A 22,141-nucleotide genomic window follows, 5' to 3' on the forward strand; every position below is an offset into this window, starting at 1 on the left:
CTGCATCACTGAAACCTAGTTACGTGACATGGAAAGTCTCCTTGTTGAGCCTTCTTACCTCTCAGCTCCCCAGTGCTTAATACATCCATCAGCACACATTCAGGATGGGCAAATCCTGTTGAGGAGTGGCCATTTCTGATGAGACCTACGTGGGTGATGTGGTGATACAAAGAAAAGCACTTCAAAAAGCAACACACACAGAGGCAGAAGCTTCCATATCTCCTGCGCTGGGAGCTGGGAGGCAGCTGGAACAAATGCAGGCAGCAGGGCAGTGAGCTGAGGAGCAAGGAGGCACTGGGGAAAAGCAAAGCTCAGCTGGTCTGTCAAAAGACTCCAGCTGCAGTTCTTGGAACTGGCTGCAGGCAGAGAAAGCTTTTTGTTCTATAATCCACCAGGAAATTGAGCTTTTCCCAGGTGGGAATTTAGACTTGCAGGTGAAAGGAGAAAATAAAAACCTATGCATAGTATGAAAAATGTCAGAATCCTTGGCTACATTTAAAGAAATAACATTGTTTGCTCACTACAGATTGGCTTACCTACAGACTGGCAGACAAAAGCTACTTGAAATGAATAAATTTTCATCAAAGCAGGTAATATTTTTAGACCTTTTCCATGTTATTAAATATGCCAGAAAATGTTAGGCCAGTGCTGCTCGCAAGGGAGCGAGTGAGTGAGTGGTTCTGATTGCAGTGGGAAATCTATTGTTGTCCTGTTGCCTCCCAATACCCAGAGCCTTTCCTTGAACTGCATGTGATTTCCCTCCTACCTTCCTCAGTCTGCTCAAACTTCTGGAAATTATGTCAGTGTTTGTCCAGAAAGGGAACTGGAACTTTCATTCAAGCACTGTAGGATTACCTTTATATGTGTAGCATTAACATTATCTAGGAAACTTCTGTGAGGAGTAAATTAGCATTAAGTCATGACACATCTCTTTGCTTACTAGAGGTAGATTTTACCAGGCACTGAGGTAAAATACATTTTCATAGCTTGTTATTCTAGCCATACATTATAAATTTGTATTGCGTTAATTTCCCACCATAGGAAATCACTGTAAAACTCTGGGGAAGATGTCAAGAAAATTCTCCTTTCAAAATCACATTTTTGAAAGTAAATACAATTTGTTGCAGAAAATGTTTCTGCAGCAGAAACATTGCAGAAAATGTTTCAGAAACAGCACTGCTTCTCCCATTCCTCAATACACAAAATTATCAGATTGGGAATTTTTTCTGTGCCATTAAGATATCCTCACATGTTAATATTGCTGTTTATTAAACACAGACCCCCAGGTCCAGGACAAAGGAAACAATCCTGCAGCATGATCTCCCTCCCTGTACTTCCAGTACCATTGGCACCTGTAGTTTACCTTGTCACTACAGCCTGTGATGCCATTGGTGGCCTCAGTGTGCCTTCCAGCCTTCACAGAATCACAGGGTGGGTCAGGCTGGAAGGCACCACAGTGAGCACCTGGTTCAGCCTCCCTGCTCAAGCAGGGTCATCCTAGAGCACATTGCACAGGATTGCATCCGGATGGTTCTTGGATAGCTCCAGTGAGGGAGACTCCACAGCCTCTCTGAGCAACCTGTTCTGGAGTGTGATCACCTGCACAGTGAAGAATTTCTTCCTTGTATTCAGGTGGAACTTCCTGTGCATCAGTTTCTGCTTGTTGCCTCTTGTCCTGTTGCTCGGCACTGCTGAGGAGAGCCTGGATCCATCCTCTGCCACCCTCCCTTCGGATACTGATAGACCCTGATGAGCTCCCTTCCCAGCCATCTCCTCTCAAGGCTGAACAGGCCCAGCTCCCTCAGCCTTTCCTCATAAAATAGATGCTCCAGCCCCTCAATCATCTTTGCTGCCCTCAGTTGAACCAACTCCCAGAGCTCTGTGTGTCTCTTGTGCTGAGACAGTCTCTGTGTCTCTTGTACTCCATACAGTCTCTTGTGTGGAGCCCAGAACTGGACACAGCACCCCAGATGTGGCCTCACCAGGGCTGAGCAGAGGGGCAGGATCACCTCCCTCAACCTGCTGGCAAGCTCTTCCTAATACACCAGGACACCAATGGCAGTCTTGGCCACAAAGGCACACTTGTGCTCTGTTACCCATTACAAAATCCAGTGCATTTGGATGTGTTAGTCAATTCATCTAAGCATTTGTTGTCTTTCATAGCAATTTTCTTGACATGTATTTGCTATTACAAAATTCTTTTCTGAAATAAAAGATGTGGGAGATTTCCTGTTGTTTATACTGTAAGGTGTTCCATGAGTAGTGTGAAGCGATTGAGATAAGTTGATGGCTCTCAGTGATATGTGGCCAGGTTTGCTGGCTACACACAAGATGGGGGCTCTCAGAAGCATCCATACATTCACATAATTGCCCAAACTTCTTTTTCAAGTTGTTGTGTGTTTTCACTGGGCAGGACACGATGCATGGGATGTGGCTCCTGCCCTGCCACTGCCATGCTGCTGACATGGCCTCTCAGTCCAGGTTTGCTCAGGTTCGAGTGGTCAGAATCAATAAAGCAAAAGATCGTCCCATAAGAGCGTTCTCTTCAGTGGTGCACTTATAGTTTGTTCTGTGCTGAGGTCTTGAGAAATCACTTAGGAAGCAGACAATGACTAATTTGGACACTTTCAGCTGGAAAGTTGTTTAGAAAGCTGTTCATTTCTCAGCTGGGTTTTATTCTTTCCAGTGAAAGCCAATAACTCATGGTATGAGTCTATCTAAATATGATTTCTGAGGTCTTGGGCTTTATGTGTTGATATTATTTATTCAGTCATCTTTCCTGATGTGGAAATTATACCTGCACTCAGCATTTGTGTAAGTGTGTGTGTCTGTGTAAGTGTAGGCACTCTTTTGTGTCAACATGGTGCCATGCATGTCCCACTGGTACCTTTTCACTTTTAGTAGACTCACATCAGTTTACTAACTCAAAGTAACTAGTGGCATATTCACTCTTAGTCCAGAAAAGTAGGTAAGACATAATCCCTACACTGTAGGAGGGCAATAGACTTCTGAAGGGCTTGACCCATTATCTTTCTGATGTATCTTTTGTATCATAATAAAAATCACCAGTCTGGAACAGAGCAGTTTGACAGAATGACTCAGTTGAGTCACAAAATGACAGATGTTAGAAATAAAAAATAAACAAACTGTGCCAGGTCATTGCTGTCAAAGCAGGATCCTTCACCTGTAGTTTCTGCTGTTTATGCAGTCAGTGGTAGCTTGGGGACCATCTTTTTGTTGATATGACATATAGATTTCATATGGTTTTATTTCTTTTTTAAGGTTACACATTGCATCTTAGGATATAACTCGAGCAGCCGTGTGCTTCACTTGATGTTTCCAAGCTGGTGATCCCAGCCGGTCCTGTGAACCAGCGTGCTCTGTCCCTCTGCTTCAGATCCCCTTGCAGCATCGCTTCCCCTCCCAGCTGCTGGGCTTCCTTTGGTTCTCAGTGTTTGCAGCCAAGCCCTCCCCTTCTACATTTATATGGAGCCAGGCACCTCAAAGAAAATCCTCAGACCATGTAGCTTAATTCTCCCCAGACTTGATGGTGCAGCCAGCAGAGTTGGGAGTTGCGTGCTGCAGTCTCCAGGCAGTTCTTTCAGCCTGAACTGCACCTCCTGTTTGCTCTGTAAAGGGAATGGCTATTGCATATCAGCTTTAATCCTGGCTGTAGCTGTCTGGGAGTCAAAGCTTTGCTCAAAGGCAGCTGTGTCTTCCAGAAAAGCAGGTAAAACACATTGCAGTGTTCTGTCTGATCTGCCTGTAAACAGAGCTGATGGCATGTCACTGGAAATGATTGTTCAATTATCCAACAACAGTGCAGAAAAGTGGATTGCATATGCTGAGTGGATTTAGGTGGGAGTATAGCTAGAAGATGCTGAGGAACATGGTTAAGTTTTCTCTTCTGTTTTAGATCAGAGACCATATGTCTCAAACAGACCCCTGAACTTCTACCAGGGCACTGACTGTCACTGCCAGTAATTTTGGCTGTAGATAAGACAGGAGGAGTCGTTTATTCAGTTTGCCTTACTTGATACTCATAATTAAACATTAATTTGCTCAGGAACTTGAATCTGCTACATCTATATTTATAAATTAAGTAGCATCTGAGAGCATTCCTGGGCACTGGGACTCCATCCTCTGTCCTGCTGAATTGTAATGCTGAGGATAATAGTATGTTCTCTGCCAGTTGGCTTCAGTGCCAAGGATGACCCAGGGCATATTTGATTTCCTAGCAGCAGTGCAGCCCACCAGCCCCACTTCTTGCCTCCCTGTAAGAATTCTCTTTTATTTGTTCAATCCTAGTTTGACCCAATATAGAGATATTGAACTGAGTGGAAAAGGGGGGCTTGAACATTGTCTACCCAGACATCAGGGCAGGGATTTGAATCAAGAATTCCCCTGTTTTCTGACAGAGGGTACCAATAATCAAACCCCAAGTGTTTGCTGGGGCAGTCTGGTCTCATACTACAGCAATTCAACTTTTTTACAGTGAACTTGGATTGTGTGAGTCAGAGGTAGAGGAAAGATAATGACCCTCCAGTCTGGTGAGATGATGTGCCCTTGAGAGAGGAACTCCTGGGCAGCTGTCTCTGCTTTGATACATGTTCAATAATACATAGAAGATGAGAGCAGACAGAGCATGTAAGTCAATGTTGAGGTGGTGAGCAGTGAGGCTTTGGATTCACATTGTGGCAGGAGAATGAGGGAATTGCAGCTTGGGAGCTTGTGTTCTGATTGACTGCTTTTTTACCACAACCTCTGAAAAGGAGATTTGCAACATTACTGATCTAGGACCACTTTCTTGACAGCTTTTCAGAAGAAGAATGTTTGAAAAATGATGGGTAAGGGTTGGCTTACATGTAAGCCTATGAGTCCCAGGTAGAAATTATTGTGGTGGGGGATGATTATTTTTATGAAAAAGAGGAGGAAAAAAAAAAGAAATGTGATTTGATCCAGACTGGAGGAGGTTTGACTGCTGTATTGCAAAATATTTGTTTCACTGTGCTTAGGTAAATAACGTAGCAGCAGCCCACACCCCAGCCTTAGAAAGATGGCAGCAGTTAATGAACTAGTAATGAAAAAAATCTAATGGGTTCTGCCTTATTATGCCCAAAATAGGCTCACATGTTGACTTCCAGCAGAATCATCAAGAATTTACTTTGGAGCCAAAATGCAAAAAGTTTCTAATAGTTCTCAGCTGGTTTGTGTGATTTCTCTAATAATTCAACATTCAAAAAAATGTATGATGAGATTTTTCTCAAATGACAAATTATAGCTGTGAAATTTTCCAGTTCATTACAAAAATAATAAATTTTTCTTCCCTTCAGAGAAGCTAACTATTGACCAGCATTCACAACAGGTAGAAGGGAAGCCTTTGCTTCCTGATTTTAGAAAAAATCAGGAATTTAGTGTTTAGAAAACACTAAAGGGTTCACCAGTGCTGCCCTGGAACAGTAGTGCTGTGGCTGAGCAATGCAGAGGGAAGTAGCCTGCCTTGCCTTTGTGGAGTTTTCTGTTTCTCCTGGATGAATTCTTTGGGAGTCTGCTTCCAACATAAGGCACTTAGCATCTGTAAAGGGAGAGCAGAACATCTATCAAACATGGAAAGATCAAAAACTGTGACTCCCTGTGGAGTGACTGTTGGGAGGGAAACAGCTGAATAATGTTGAACATATTCAGATCTCTGACTTCACCTAATGCACACTGTGAAGGCTGTGTTTGTAGTCAAATGCTGATTCATTGTTATGGATGTGGAAAACCTTTCGTGCTTCTGCCTTTAAGATACTGCTCCATTAGTTGTTTGAGAGGCAGCACTGCTTCTGCCTCCTCTCAGACAAATACAAGCATAAATGTTGATCTGAAGTGTGATTTTGTATTGCTGAAAAGGCAGGCCTGGCTGTCGAATGCCTTGGGAGGTGGCTTGGTACACTGAAATAACTTAAGAGCTGACAAGGGCGTTTAAAAAATCAACTTTAGGAAAAAAAATAATGATGATACTGAAACCTCAATTATTATTTGTCTCTTCATGGATTTCAAGACTGGACGTGCTCATGCTCAGGAGTCAGGAACCACTGTGGTTTTGAGGACAAAATCACTGAAATAATTGAACTCTTCACTTTGAAAGACTTCTCACACCAGTGTCTAAACAGCCTTTAAATTTCAGCTCATCTGCTTCTAATGGTTTGGGTACATAAAATCTTTCATGACAGACTTTCCTCAGTGCTCATCCTTGTCAGCTTAGCAGGGCCAAGGCAGAAGCTCTGCAATACTCCCAGAAGATGCTTCTGGCAGATCCCATGGTGCAGGCAGCACAGAGAGATATTTTGTGCTACATGAAGAATCAAACTGCTCCTTCTTCCCAAGGGGATTTCCTCAAATTTTGGTTGTTTTCATGTTCCTAGGAGGAACTTTTTCTGCATTATAAGGTGGTGATGGATAGATAATGCAGGTGCTATTTCCTTGAACAATTCTTGTGGGAATAAATTTATCCTGATAATAAGTGCAATTATTTTTAAAGTGGTATGTGTTATAAGTGTTTGATGTATGCTGTGGCTTTTCTTATGTTGGTTCTGTCCTTTTCTGTTCAAAAAACATGTTGTTGCTTCTAAACAAATCAAACCCCATTTAATTAGCAAAGTGCCTTCCATGGTTATTTCTATGATGAGTGGGTTATTGTCTCAGCAGCATCAAACTCAGTGGAAAAAAAATCTAAGAAGTGTTAATTTGTTCTTTGGAAATAGCAGGATTGGGGATGAGCAGACAGCATCAAAACAGAATCAAATCTCCCATACATGGTTGCTGGTTTATGGAAATGACCTTTCATCTTTCAAAGACAGAAGTCTTCCACTGGGAGATGGAATGTACAAAACAGCTTGACAAGACAGCCTGTAAATGTGTGTCTCTAACATAAGCATAGCTAATATTTTCTATTATTGCTATGTAACACTCTCTGGGCAGCAATCAGTTCCATTTAAATATGATTAATATGAAAGTGATAATGTTCCAGACTTCATTCTTGTACATACCGTCAGAGGAAAGACTGTTGATTTGTTTTTAAATAATCTGGTAAGGAAATAAATGAAAGTCTAATTCCTGTGACACTACTACTGCTCTTCTCAATTCTGCACTCTCTGAATTTTTCAGGGTGTTGAAGGTGTTCCTGTCCCGAACGGCTCAGCGTATTCCATACATGACAGGTGGGAGAGTGATGAGGATGCTGTCTGTTATTCTCCTGGTAGTCTTTTGGTTTCTCATTGGCTGGACTTCTGCAATAACCCAAAATTTGGAGAGAAACATTCCACTCATTGGTCAAGGGCAAACATCTGACCATCTGATCTTCAATATGTGCCTCATAGACCGCTGGGATTACATGATGGCTGTTGGTATGTTAATTTTCTAGTTTATCTTTAATTTCTATAATAAAGCTTGGTTGCCTTTTAATTTTTCTTCTTTTAGAATAACTTAAAGTTTTGTCAGACTGTGTAATATGTGAGAACTACAGCAGTAAAATATCAGCATATAGATTTTTTAAATGGGCTGAGAAGTAAAACAAAATATGCTGACACTTCTATGACTTTCAAAGGTTTGTAACTTGGATTGTAGTAACAGAGTGATGGGGGCTCAAGACATTTCATCTTAGAAGGCAAAAGGAAGAAGCAGTTTGTCTGCTGTTGAAGCTCTTCAATGGTTCTACTGTTGAAGTGAGAAATTGTAACTAGTTTAATGAAGGCTTTTTGATTTTGCCCCACAGAACTGGTCAGAGTTCTTGTGTGAGGAGGGAAAGAACTTCCACCACCACTCATTCATGACCTTACAGAAATTGGTATCAAAGTACAGGGAATAGGAAATGAACATCAAATGCACCAATTTGCTGTATTTGTTAGATGTGCTTTCAGTGCATGGAATAGGCAGGAGCTAAAAATGACACCCTACAGAAGTCATATAAAGCAGAGAAAGGATTAGTTTTTGTTTCCTGAACTCTGTAAGAAACAGTGGGCTCCCTGGACCAGGGTTCAGCTGAACAGTGTGATGTGCTTTCTCCCACGCTGTGCTTCCACCTAGAGCCAGTGCTGCTTGTACAGCCCAGGCTAGCCACCCACTGTCTCAAATACTTCAGTCTTTTGAAATCTGAAATAAATTCCTACTTTTCTGCCCTTTCCCCGCTTCTCCCATGGACATCCCACTGACAGAGCTCTGCTACTGAGGATTAGGGAGAGGTAATGGTGGCTTCTCCACATGAGAGTGCAGATGAGATGGACAGAAGTGTTTTCTCTCAGACTGGTGTACAGAAAGTCAGTGTATGACAAAACACTGCTGCCAACTTCACAGAGGAACTTCCATGGCTCCAAGGTGCCCCTGTGCTCTGCTTTCCCCTCCTTTGTGTAAGATGTCAGAGGCAGTCAGGCACAGGGGTACCACCCATCTGTCAATATGCTCACTGGTAAACCATGCAGAGAAGAGTAGAAAGGAGCATGTTTTGAAATGCCTCTCAATTTGGGTCCTTTTGGAGGATGTACTTTGCGGTAATGGAATAGCAGTATTGGCAGAGATGTTGTAAAATTAGCAAAAAAGAATTAAATGTGAAACACTTGATGATGTCATCTGCACGAACCCATTTTGGATCAAAATTTTCATGTATTTGACAGTTTTATTTCGTGTATTTTTGACAGTTTAGTAGTTTTATTAATATTTTGATAGTGGTGGTTTTTGAATAATGGTAACAAATGTTTTTAGTCTCTGGGTTTTATAATTCTGGTGGTGTAGTGATTAACAATTCATATCTTAATACCCAATTCTGATCAATTGTATATTTTGGCAAGAAATTACGTAAGTTGCTGTCTGCCAAGTGTTGAAAAAAAGTAAGGATTGTTTTTTAAGGTATGTTTACGTTTAGAAGAATTTTTAATGTTTTTCAAAATACCCTCCGAGGTACTAGAAGCAAAGTGAGCTCTCAAGCCTGGAAAACAGGGCAGAATTTCTTTTGTTCAGTCATTTTGTCTTCTTTCCTACTCTTCCTCATAGACAGAATTATGCAACTCTTCAGTACACTATGCAGTCATATTAGTGGTACCAACAGATGTGCACCTACAAGACTGTAGGCACATGTGTGGTCTATATGTATATATATATATTTTATATATATATTTATATGTGTGTATGTGTGTGTGCTTGTGACTTCAAGATTTTTATTGTTAATAGCGGCCTCAAAAGCTTACAGACAGTAGGAACGAGTCCCAAACTTAGATACTTCATCTCAGAAATGTGTCAGAAGTAATATCCTTAACAAAGAATTCCTTTTATTCCTATGTTTGCAGCCTTGCAAAATATAATATGTAATAAATTAATTGATAGATTCTGCTATTTGATTTCAAATGCTAAAGCAAAAATGGTGGATGTTAATTTGTTAAAGACTTGTTATTTCATTTAATTTTGTCAGGCACAGTATTTTATATAAACCTAGTGAGTGTTTTGCAATATATTCTGTCACTTGTAGCCCTTGCTGGAATACTTCCCTATTTCACTCAGCTGTCAACACTTCACTGAAATGCAGACAGGAAATTTTCAAGGTCACAGATTAGTGAAGTGAGAATTAACAAGGCCCTGCTAGAAAGTCATAATGAGATGAATCCTTTATGCTACCAGAGATTATTGGAATTGGGATTTATGAAGCATTTTCCATACTAATCATGCTACTTAGACTCTATCTCCGGAGACTTTTATTACAGTGAATGTTTTATATTTACATTTCCATTAAGTCTAAGAGGATGGTCTCTGTGAGAGATGTAGGGACTTATACACAATGGTTATCACTGTTTCTAGCATTGCCTCTCTACTCTGTGATATGCTGATGAGAAAAATTAGCATTCAGTAAATCTTACTTTATCTACATAATGCAATGTAAGTTACTGTATATTTTCCTTTGGGTTTGTAAGTTAGTGTGTATTTTCCTTAGGGTTGGATACTCGTGGGTAGCTTATTTGTTACTTGCCTTATTGGGTTATTTCCTCTGTGTTAGTTTCTGCATCCCTTTCAAGGTCAGGGCATCTGTCTCATTGAAAATCCATGGTATGGTTGACAGTCTGAGATTGCAGAGAAAGACCTGAGGCCTTGAAAATACTCACCCACAAAGCCTTTTTTCTATGGCCTGAATATATTCTATACCTCTACCTGTCACCATCAGATTTTGACTTAGAAAACAACTCCAAGTGATAAACTTCTGCTACCTACAGGCTTGCAGTGTCACAAATCAAACTAGTATTCTTTATCCCGAGGGGAAAACATCCTATAAGTGTAACAGATATTGTTCCAGGATTTAAAAGAGCTTCCCAGAAACTGGAAAAAGAGACAATATAATAAGTTTAATGAACAAAGCCCCAGGGAGGAGACAAAGGCAAGCAGAGAGATAAACATGCATGCACAAGCACAAACAAAAGGCAGAGGTGAAATCTTGACTGGTTCCTGACTTCAACAGGGCCAGTTGCACCCCAAATGGATAAGCAAGTTTTTAAAAATCCCCCATATATTCTGTGTGTGATTTTCAGTTTTTATTTAGACCAGAAGTGAATGACAGATGTTAACTAAGCACAGGGAGATGTTTTTCCCCTGCACCTGTTTGATTTCTGGCTGGCAGGAGCAGGGCTGCTCCACTGCACTGAGCTGCTGCCGTGGCCCTCCCATCTGTAGGTCATGCTTTGGGTCTTGGGCATCAGGAGGGTTTCAAATATGAAACTTCCTCATAATTACTGCATGCTCTCAGCCAGGAAAAGGGACAAAAGGAGTATTTTTGGACTGTTCCCAGAAGAACTCCCTACCACTGTTCATTTGTTGATACTTAACGTACATAATCTTTGTGTCTAACGAGGGCATGAGGTGCCAGGACAGGCTCTGACAAACTGGGCATCAAGACTGGCTGTACAGTTTTGAGCTAGGGCATTGTAATACATCCTTATGAGGCCCTTTTATTAAATTTTCTACAGGCCCTCTGCTGCATTCAGTGAATGAGTGATTATTATTTCTTTTTGTTATCCCCATTTGATGTGGCCCTATGCCATATTTGGGGTGTGTTGTTCAGAGCAGGCAATGAATAAAGAACTGTTCATTTCCAAATGGACATTTTTTATCATGTTCCCCTTAGCATCAATGTACAAAGATTAAAGCCAAAATTATCCATTTTTGGTGTCTGTCTTGAGACATGGAGGGACTGCTTTTTCAGAGTACTGTTTATAGCCCCCTCTGTGGAAAGCACAACCAGGAGATGCTTAGAATTCAGCACTGGTGTGGATCTGCCTTCATTTCTCACATTAGATACTCAAAAAGTATATCATGTAAAAATAGTGATCACTTGTGAAAAGCTTATCCTAAGTGATAAGGCCAGGGTTGTATAAAATGTTTGCAGCAGAAATAGAAAAAGAACAGTGTTTTACAAAGTACCTTCAGCTCTGTCTCTTTTCTGCTTGTAAACCACTCCTCCTGGCAGCCTGCACACCTCTTCAGCAGTCCTTCCACAGTCCACATCACCAGCACTGTGTGCAGTTTTATGGCACTCACCTCTAGGATGAGGTAAATCTGGAAGAGGATGAGGGACAGCCCCAAAGATGGGGAGTGCTGCTGGAACCCCCAGGTTTAGCAGTCTGGGTTGCATTACCCCCTGCAGTAACGTTGCTTTCTCTTGCTACCTTTTATGTGAGAAGTGAAATCCCATATCCTTTACTTAGGCATGATTCCTACAAAGTATTTCTGCCCTGGAAACCATGTTTGTGTTGCCTGGGCCACGTATTTATGTGTTGGTGAATGCCATATTTAGTTGCTTGTGCAAGTTTCCTGTGGTTTGGGAGAGGCTGGAAGGTGTTCTGACTTCCTCTTGTCTTTGCACCACTCTTTTTGGCGTCCACTACTGGTACTGCTCCAAATCTTTCCAACACTTACAGTACTTTGGATGCCATTGACATTTGCTTGCATCCTCTTTAGGATGTGAGAGAAGATGCCCCATGCTCAGCCAGTTTTCAGCTGATCCTGTTCTCCCTCTTTCATCCACACACGAGTAGAGAGGTTGATGGGGCTCATGGAGACAAGAAGAGTGTCCAGCTGACTTTAGTAACAACAGTGAGCTGTGGAAGTCATGAGGCAGGACAGAGGAAGTAAGAAAATTAATTCTAGAAGAAGTAAGAAAATGCTTGAGTATAAGGGCTAAAAGTAGTGCAGAAATGAGAGGAGTTCCTAGAGACCTGACTGGCTTAGCACTGGTTTAGCACAGTGAGATTCCTAGCTCTGTTCCTCCCACTCAAGTCGGTGGATATGTCTCCACTGCCAGCAAAAGCCATCTCTAGGGCACCCTGAAGCCATGGGACCCACAGACCATGGTCTGCATGGCTCTTGCATCACTTTGAGTAGACCTGCAAGGCAGTCCTGTCACAGTTTGGGGGACAGAGTATGCTGTGCCTCCCACCAGCCCCAGGACCCCACTCTTCTCTCTCAGCCTTCACAGCCACAGGCCATGGAAGTTCTGGGAGGAAAAAAAGTCTGAATCTGGCACCATCAATTCTTTTACCACAAATAGCTCTCTTCATTGCTGTGCATAGCTAATTAAAATGATGCTGAGATATGGTGGGAGAGACAGATAAACCTCTGGTAATTTATAATTTGCTAGGAATAACTCAACACTAAAGACTTGTAATCACAGTTCATTGAAATATATGAAAATCCTTTCAGTTGAAGAAAAAAGCTTCTCCTATGACATGGTGCAACTCTCCAGGTGGGAGATTGGACACAGCGATGCAGAAAGAGATTGCGTTGGCTGGCAACACAGGAGCAATTGAGGACACAATTTTTTTCCAGTTTTAAAATGGTGCATGCTCAGCTCCAGCTGGCACCCTGAGTGAATGAACGGATGGAAGAGCTCTGCTTCCAGATCCATAGCTCACTTCTTCTCAGTAAAAAGGATTTAAAATGTAGTGAAGTGTGGTAGAGAAATAGATGAGTTGTCGTAGCTGTGCTATGGACGTAAGTGGAGTGGTAATCAGTAATTAGAGTTTAAAACATGGGGAAAAAATGGTATAATTGTTGGAACAGTACTATTTTACCAAGAGTGTAGAGTTCAGAATACCAATTGAACTTAGGCAAGTCACAGCTTTTAATGTCACCATCCCTGGGGAGCAGTGACCTGGTTTTGGCCTGTGGTGGTGCTTTTTAAACAAGTAAGCGTGGTCAGACATAAAGCTTCATACAGAGCCATGAAAATGGGCTTTAATCTTTCAGGGCTGTCTTCTTTTTGCAAGTAGCTTCTGGACAGCAGAGTGCAAGTGGGCACAGGAATGGGTGTGCTGGCTCCAGGGAGCCCACAGCCATCTTCACCAAGGGGCTGGCATGAAGAAGAGAATGAAGAGAAAGGCATTTCTGCCAGGCTAGGAGGGCTGAGAAGCCAACAGGACAGTCTGAAATAATTCACATTCCTCTCCTGAACATGGCAGGAAGGAAACCCACAGTTTAGGACTTAAGCTCTTCACAAATATGGGTAAATTTATTTCCACTGTTGTCCTGAATGGCAGGGTGGCATTATCCCCATTTTACACAGGCAGAGCTGAGGCACAGTGAGATTAGGGTTATATGGTCCATTTAATATGGTTGTCCATGTTGCAGTGCCTTTGGCTCAGTTACAGAGCTTAGTCAAATATACTTGCAACATTTGTGTGGTCTCACTGGCTACAAATACAACCCTGCATGCTTATTTTTGCTGCAAACACAGCAAAATGTGTATTTGGCACCCAAATAGCAAGAAAAATGCTTCCACTTCTGCAAAAAAATGGTGACTTATGCAAAGTTTGGATTGAATGGGGACGTCAAATGCTTTTTTTTTCATATTCATAGAATATGAGAATATGAGCCTGAGGCACAAGCAGAGTTAGAAGTCAGTTGTGTATCTGTGCTAGACCACTTTCCCCCCTTGCAGTCTTTCCTGTCATTCACTAGACATCCAAACGTCATTTGCAACAAATTGCAGAGCCTTCTTCATTAAGCAGCCTTGATTAGGTGGAGTACAGACATCTGCATAGCAGGAGTGAAAGCAGCAATGGATTAACGTGGGGATTTGCTTCTGCTCAGAGCAACACAGACCACCACATGTTTAGGAAAACCTAGAAAATATATTAACCCAGATCTTCTGAGGAAGTTTGATTAAGTCAGTAATAACAACCCTAAGTCTATCCTTTTCTGTGAAGCAGATACATATCACAAACTATGGATATATAGCATAGTCCTTCGTTATCAGAAGATGCAGAATATGAGCAGTGGCCTAAAGAGATCTCAAGTGAGTGGACATGGTTGACTCTTTGTTGTAACAGGCATTGTAACTGGCACTGGCCCAGTGTGTGGGATGATCAAGCTAAGTGCCCCAAATTGCTTCATTTTCCAAAAACGTAATCAGCATCGTGAAGACAAGGAAGAATCCTGATTTTTAAGCACCAACGAATATATTAAGCAGGTTGATCAGATAATGCAAAGACCAGATAAAAGGTTCTGTGGATAAGAAGTAGGTAGTGACTAAGAAGAGAGATATTTAAAGACTAATTCATTTGTGCACATGACATATTGAGGTCACTTTACATTTTCATCTCCTACCTTCCATTCACATCTGCATCCATTTATGCCTTTAAAGCAACTGTGCCTTTTCTTAACCTCTTATCTATCAGAGATTTTCTCCCAAATCTGAATGCCTGTTTTGGACAATTATTGAGTAACTGCTGCAAGGTTTTTTTCAGAGCTCTTTTTATGTTTTATTGTTTTGACTCTGCATTTTCTGTCCAGAGAACAGCTGACAGCTCACTCTCCTAGGAATTTCCATAATTTTTTCAGAAGAGGAAAGGAAGGTTTTTTAGGTTTTGTGCTTAATATATGAAATGGGATAATTTATAAGCCTTGTGCTAAATCATAGAAACAAGATCATGTGTTTTGAGCTTTGAGTTTGCTCTGGACAGGTATGCAGTATGCTATTTCTTTAGTCAGAAAGTCACTTTTCTACACCAGACTTTTAGTGGAAAATTATTCAGCAAACCAAGTGGGAATTTCATATCACATTTCATAGATTTTGGCCATTAAAGATATTTGGTGCAAAGCAGTCACTAGTGTCCCATAAACAATCTAAGAGAGAGATGAAATTGTACATTAGAACCTTGTTGCACGGTGGCCAGATATACTCAATTAATTATCTATCTATCTATCTATCTATCTATCTATCTATCTATCTATCTATCCATCTATCTATCATTAGTTATATCTTTGTTATTCATTGCAATAATAAATATATTAATATGTTACATTACTTTATATTGAGAATGTAAAAAGGCCACGTAGGAAAAAAAATACAGCAAAAACTTTTAACACCTTTAGATTTTTGTTGCTAATTGAACTAACCATCTGTAGCTAATTATAGGAACTTGACTTCTTCCCCAAACACAGCTTTTACATCATACATTTAATCTGTTTAATTAGTGGTTTAGATAATAAATCGGTTTTCTATCAGTCTGTTTTGTCATTGCTAATGAAATTATTGTAATGTTGGACTTAGCAAGTAAAGGAACTCTGTTATTTTACCTTATGTTTTAAGAGCTCTTCCATATTTGTGTTCCATACCAGATGTCACAGTAATTATTATCTGCAGACAGGAATGCCAACTCTGCTCTAAATGTAAAGCTTTTCTAAAAGCATTATGCACTGAATGGTACAAACTACTGTTATGCTCCAGTATATTAATACTTTGAAATTGCTTCTTGTCTAAAGAACTCCTTGCAACTATGATTGTGAAACTGAAAACTGAAATTTTCAGGATTAATCAGATCTGGAGATCAGATGTTACCTGCCTTCCTGCTTGGCCCAGCTAATTAAAATGCTTAGGGTTTGTAAGGGTTGGTTGTTTTTTGGTTTTGGTTTTTTTTTATGGAAGTATGATTTTTTTTATTTTCATTTGCTCTGTATGCAAAAAAACCCCAAAGCCCACTAATTCAAAATTACAGCAATTTCATTTTTTCTTTTAAAAGTACACAAAATTTGGCCCTCACTCTTTAGTTCAAGTAAGAATACCTTCAGCAAATGAAATTTTACATGGGTTTTTTATTTCTTTGGAAGCCAAACCTTTTCAAACTCTCAGCCTCTGTTAGCACTTGTAACTGATCTTTTTAGTCAGAAAGAACTCAGGGTTCTTCTCGCTTCAGCTGAGAAAGAGGAAGAAGAGCAGACCTTGGGTGGTTTTGTGGAGTGTGCCTCTTATTTCACAATTAGCTCATCTATTCAGTTCTGCTGCTCATGTTGGGGAGCAGGGGAAGTTTGGATGAAAGGTAAAGAGTGAGGAAGTAGGCATTGTCTGGCATGTTAGAGGAGCCCTGCTGAACAGTGTTAGTATGAAGGCTTTCCACAGAAGACAGGACAGTAAGATACAGTGAGCTGGCTTTAGTAGCCTAATTCCAACAATTTTCTGCCTTTCAATTTCTTCTAAATAATTTTGGAGCAATGAAAGCAATAAATTACAGTCATTTGAAGAGCAATACATTCCAGTGCCATGATTCTGCATATGTGAGGCAAGTACCTAAAGAAAAAAACCCAAACTGCTAAGATTTGTAAAAACCCTTTATTCTTATTTTATTGAAGCCAATTTTGTATTCCACTTGGTCAGGAAAGACTTCAGGATCAAGAGAGCTTTGTAAGTCATTCTGTGCAGGAGTTTTTAAGAAACCAGAATGAGAGACTTCATTTATAGCATTTTTCTATAATTTTCTAGAAATTAAATGGAAGTAGCAGGCAGTTTGCCCAAGTGTAGGAGTAATTTGGGAAAAACATACCTGCATGCATGTTTTTGCTGAGCTCCAAACAGACTGGGACACACAGTCTCCAAAGATTCATACCAAGATTTTTTTCATTTTGATACTCAGTAAGGCCTCAGATCATACTATTACTTAGTCAAAATATCAAAAAGTTTATTACGTTAGGATTTGGTGAGGAAGATCACAAAAACAGCAGTATGGGGGGATTATGCCCCTTCAGATGTTTGGGTTTATGGGACTGGTAAGACTGCTGGGTCTATGAAGGCTGTGTTCTAGTAAAAATAGGATCTTGGAGATAGGACATGTATTTTTCATGAAGAAATGTGCAAAGTGTTGTTCAGAGTTCAAACTGAGCTCTTGTCATAGCACAGAGAGATCTGTGTGACTGAATTCATTTTATTCAGACTTGTCTCTATTGATTTTAGCTGGAATTAATAGCAATATTTGAAGTTTCAAAATGGTATAACAATATATTATAGATAAGTTACAGCTGTCATGGACTACTAAAAGTGGAGGAACTGGAGGGTTTGTTCTAATGAGATTTCCAGTGAAATTATATTTTAGTCTGCTGTTAATGGTGGGTTCACAAGCATTTGTGTCATTACTGAAACCAGACCAGTAATTATTTGCTGACCAGTTGCACAGGGTGATGTCACTGATCACCAGGTTTAGAGTATAGAAAAATTACTGGCAAAAAGAAGTCTGAAAAATAATTGATTTTCTATTATACTGCATTTAAGTGCAGTTTCTATTGCAAAAATTCAACAAGATAAAAGAAGTGTATGAGTAACAATGGGATCACAGTTTCTGATGCTGGTCTGGAGCAGTGCTGGCATTGCAGGGGTCTAACATGAACTGCACATTACTGGGTGACACTCACACACTTCCAGCCATTGTCAACCCAGACTGCAAGGCAAGAGGGACTGGCACCAGCTCTATTCACAGCTGCACAACAGACCTGTCGGGTTTTTTCTGGGATTTTTTTTTTTTGAGGTGGTTAGGAAATCACCTCATTTGTATCAAGGTCAAAATGATGTCACATCAGGCTGTCCACTGGAAGCTGAAGTCAGTGTACTGCTGGGTGCAGATGAGCTGTCTCTATCTGAATTGTTTAGGCTGGTCCAGACACTCTACTTTTTCTCCTTTCTTCCTTTACTCATTTTTCTCCTAAAAGAAACACATCATTCCTTTAAGTGCATTAGACCCTCAGAAGTGACTTGTCATATTATGGGTACCAGCAGAATTAACTGTCTTGGACAGAGGAAGTTTTTAGACACAAGATACCTTGTTTTATCTAAGTTATAAACCTTTGAAACGAAAGTGTTGTCTTAAAAAGCATATAGTCTGCTAGTAGCACTATAACTGCCTCTGTAAAAGGAACCAGAGCACAATTAAAAATACTTGTCATTTGAAGTGATGTTAGACTTCTATAGTACTGATTATAAAAGCAAGCAAGACATTTTTAGACATTGTCTCAAAGTTTGTCAATTGGTAAACTGAAATACCAAGGGTTTCTGATGTGGAAAAAGATGTGTAAAATTAAATTGGATATTGTACAGTGACAATATCCAAAAGAGTTTGACTGCCTATGCGTGTACTTATATACATGTGTATTGTCTTTGCATAGATACTCACACATACAGAAGATACTGTAGTGCTTCAAATTTCCTTCCATCTATAAAACTAATTGCAAATTATTTCTTTTTGTTCTTCTCACAGCTGAATTTTTATTCCTCTTGTGGGGTGTTTATCTCTGCTATGCAGTGCGGACAGTCCCATCAGCATTTCATGAGCCACGTTATATGGCTGTTGCAGTTCACAATGAGCTCATTATCTCTGCTATATTCCATACAATTAGGCAAGTGATCTGTAGATCTAGTAATTAACCATTTATCTTTCAGGTTTCGTATGGTGCCACTTAGAGTGGGTGAATGGGATAGGATGCATAATGGAAGATCTTATAAATATTTGTTTCTGCAAATTAAGTGCTTAGTAAACTTAAAAATGTTCCCATTGGATCCAAGAATATGAAATTTTGTAATTATGGGGTTTTTTCAGTATAGTCAGGTGATATTTTCTTAGACCAAAATTCAGTATATATGATAAATTAGGTATAGCAATACCACTGTCTGTCTTCAATCATCTGCATACCACTCACTGTTTTGTATCCCTAGAAAAACAGCAGGTAAGAATGTTGGTTTGTATGAATTTTGCTGATGTGCAACAGATTGGTGAGCTGCAGCTATGTGTTAAGATTATTGTACTGGTTTGGGCATGAAGCATAGTGTTTTATATGCTGACATAAAAAAATTGTTACACATATAATGCTGTATCAGAAATATAAAGCCCATATTTCTTCTGAAGTCTATCATGAGCTCTGCATTTCATACTTGTAAATTATTTGGGTAGTAACAAATAAATACAGGTCTCTGCTAGAGCTGCATGAAAGTTTACTAAATCTGGCTTTCCTACAGAGAACCCTGTAAAATTGAATTGGTCCTAGACAATGCAAAAGAGGAAGGTAACATGAGTTTCATCTCATCCTGCAAAAACTCCTAAGACTTTCTTCTGACATTCTCACACCTTCTTTTGCCTCCTAACAGATTTTATCTACTAAGATTTTTTTTTACTTCATTCCTCTGTTCCTTGGTCTGTCTTGGCACTGACATTTCTCCTTGTCTTCTTGATTTTTGCTTTCATGGTTTTTTCTGAGTAAACATCAGCAAAGCAAATCCTTCATCTCTGTTCCTTCCTGGTGCTCTTTTCTCTTATCATTGTTATACAGTACACTGTATTTTTCAGGCATGCCATTTTTTCCCTTCCCCTTCTCCTAACCTTGTATTTCAACACCCACATACACTCAAAATCTATACTCCCTAACACAAACATCTGCAAAGTTATTGTTTAAAATCTTTATTTGATGGCAGCATTTTCCTTTTCATTCCTGATAGATGTAAAATTCACTTACAATACTTTTGAGTTTATTATTACCAATATGACAGCTTCTCAGTCAATTTTTCCCCCATTAATGTATATTCCTAAACTGTGTGTTGAGCCATGTTAGAAGATACAGTTCAGAGGTATTTTTGTAGTCTGCAAGTTTCTTTTAACAATAGAACAGGAGGCAAGTAACCTTGGATGAAAGAAAGGGGAAAAGGGGAAAATGTTGCATTTTAATACATTCCTTATGAAGGAGACACAAAGGGATTAAGTCTTTCAGTTTGTCTTATTGACCATCCTGTGCCTCCAGCCTAAGGTCTGCTGATCCTATTCTTCCTTCTTTTCTTTTTTTTTTTTCAATGTACATTTTGTATTGATTCTTTTCCATATATGCTGGTTTGTTGAAGAAATATTGTGTAGTGTTTATAGATAAGATTTAAAAAAATGTACATGTTCCCTCCCGAGATTATGTCCATTTCTGCATGCCCAACTCTTAATCCATTTCCTTTTTTTTTTTGCTTCTATCTTCCCTGCCAAGTTCTGGATGCAACTGAAAGGGCGGAAATGTAAAACTTAGATTTATATGACATACCTGAATTGTCATGAAGTTGAAAGTACTGGAGCCTTGAAGGACACCTACAAGGCAGCCATCCAGTCTGAAAACTCCCAAAGCTCATGGAAGATTGATGTGAGCACTAAATAAAACCTTGAACTGTTTGCATTTTGTTTTTGTTTGAAAGTATTCCCATTTCAGAAACAAAGGATTCTGGATTATCTTCAGATCATCATAGTATTAATTCCTGTATTACTCTTTCTCTTATATTACTGAGAAACCCAAAATTTATATGGAAAAAATCTCATTCAAATGGAAGCTCTATCTTTGCTAGGGCTGAATGGCTACTACAAATGTGATTTTGCATTCAGAGGCATGGGATGGCATGGATACCATAATCAGTCAATGTCTCCAGCATAAAGCAAGCAAAAAAGCCTTCACAGAATCTGAGGATTGGATCTCTTAAAGGTTAAGCAAATGCAGTGGCCATCAGGATGTGGGTGCTTTCTCCCATCTGTCTGATGGATCTGGCTGCTGCTGGCTCCATTGCAGGTTGAGCAGATCCCCGTTGGGGCAGTCACACAGCGCCTGGCCGGCCACAGGGGCCAGGGCAGGTCCCACACACAGCCTGCTCCTGCTCTTCCTCTGCAGCTGGGCATGGATTGACGCTTTGGGTCTGCCCAGGGGCCACCCATGCACTGCCTGAGGTTTGTTCATCAACTGCACATGCACACAGCCATGCAGAGAGGGGAGTCACACATAACAGGGATTTAATGAGAAGATGGGAGATATGTCAGGTACAGAGCTCAATGACAACTTGCTTACATGTCACTTACCATTTTATCCTCCCCTTCTTTCCATGCTTGTTTTTCACTCACCTGCCTTATCCTCTATCTGTCCCAGTCCTTGTCTTCCAAATAAACAACCCACCTTCCTTATTTTTTTCCTATTGCTCACAGTTTTCCTGCATCTGTCCTCAAATTTGGCATTTGTAATGCCATTATCTAGGTCACCATCTTATCTGCTGTTGCTGATATGGTTACATCAGAGCAAGTTCTGCTCCCTCAAAGGTCCTTCAATTACCTGTGAAGTTTGCCCATCTTTCAAATGACTCCCTATTAACCACCTGTGAAATCTTGCCATCCCTTACAGCAGTGTCTGTAACTTTGTTCACCTTTTGCTCTGTATTTGTTGCATCCATCGGTTTCTCGTGTCATCTTCATCAGTACAGTTGTGTTCAGTTTGCTAAATCTCAGGCCTAAGCCTCCTCCTGTTCTCTCACACCCCAAAGCAACAGGAAGTCTCTAGGAATTAGTTAATGGGGATATTTTGTTGTGTTCATAAAACATTGCATTTACAAAGTATCAAACAAGTAATTTTGTCTGTATTATTACAGCATGTAAGCCAGTGTTTCATGCCAGACTATTTCTGTTAACAAAAGCTTCTTCAAAATGTGCATCTGTGAACTTGGATAAGTTGCAAATGTCATTTCTATCTGAATGATTTTTGTTAACCTGGAAATTGCAAGCCAGCAGTACATCCGCTCATCCGTTGCACTGCTTACTGCTCCTGGCTTTGGGAGCTCACTAAAGCAGACAAGCCAAGCATGCCTCAGCTTTAACTGCACTGCTTCTTCTACCACTCCTTTAGAAAGCTCAGCAAGGAACTGTTTTGTTTGACAAGTTCAGCCACTCATTTCCAAGCATTCACAGGCTCTTGGATCCCGCAGCAGTGAGCTGGGCGGTCCTGCTATAAAGATCATTTCTCTGCTCCCTGCTAAAACGCATTTCAGTTCAGTTCTCCCTTGGATGGCTTATCAGCTCTACTCAATAGC

At 40.2% G+C, this 22,141-nt stretch overlaps 1 protein-coding gene across 1 annotated transcript in view; it reads left to right on the forward strand.

Moving 5' to 3' along the window:
* Positions 1-22,141, forward strand: part of GPR158 (G protein-coupled receptor 158) — a gene marked incomplete at both ends in the record, with an annotated part of 180,929 nt that overhangs the window by 153,957 nt on the left and 4,831 nt on the right. Inside the window, 2 exons of the mRNA XM_084201414.1 lie at positions 7,150-7,388; positions 18,534-18,672. Coding sequence (XP_084057540.1) covers positions 7,150-7,388; positions 18,534-18,672 — 378 coding nt within the window. The remainder of the gene's footprint in view (positions 1-7,149; positions 7,389-18,533; positions 18,673-22,141) is intronic.

This window comes from Fringilla coelebs (assembly GCF_963513975.1).
Source record: "Fringilla coelebs genome assembly, chromosome: 1".
NCBI classification, from domain to species: domain Eukaryota; kingdom Metazoa; phylum Chordata; class Aves; order Passeriformes; family Fringillidae; genus Fringilla; species Fringilla coelebs.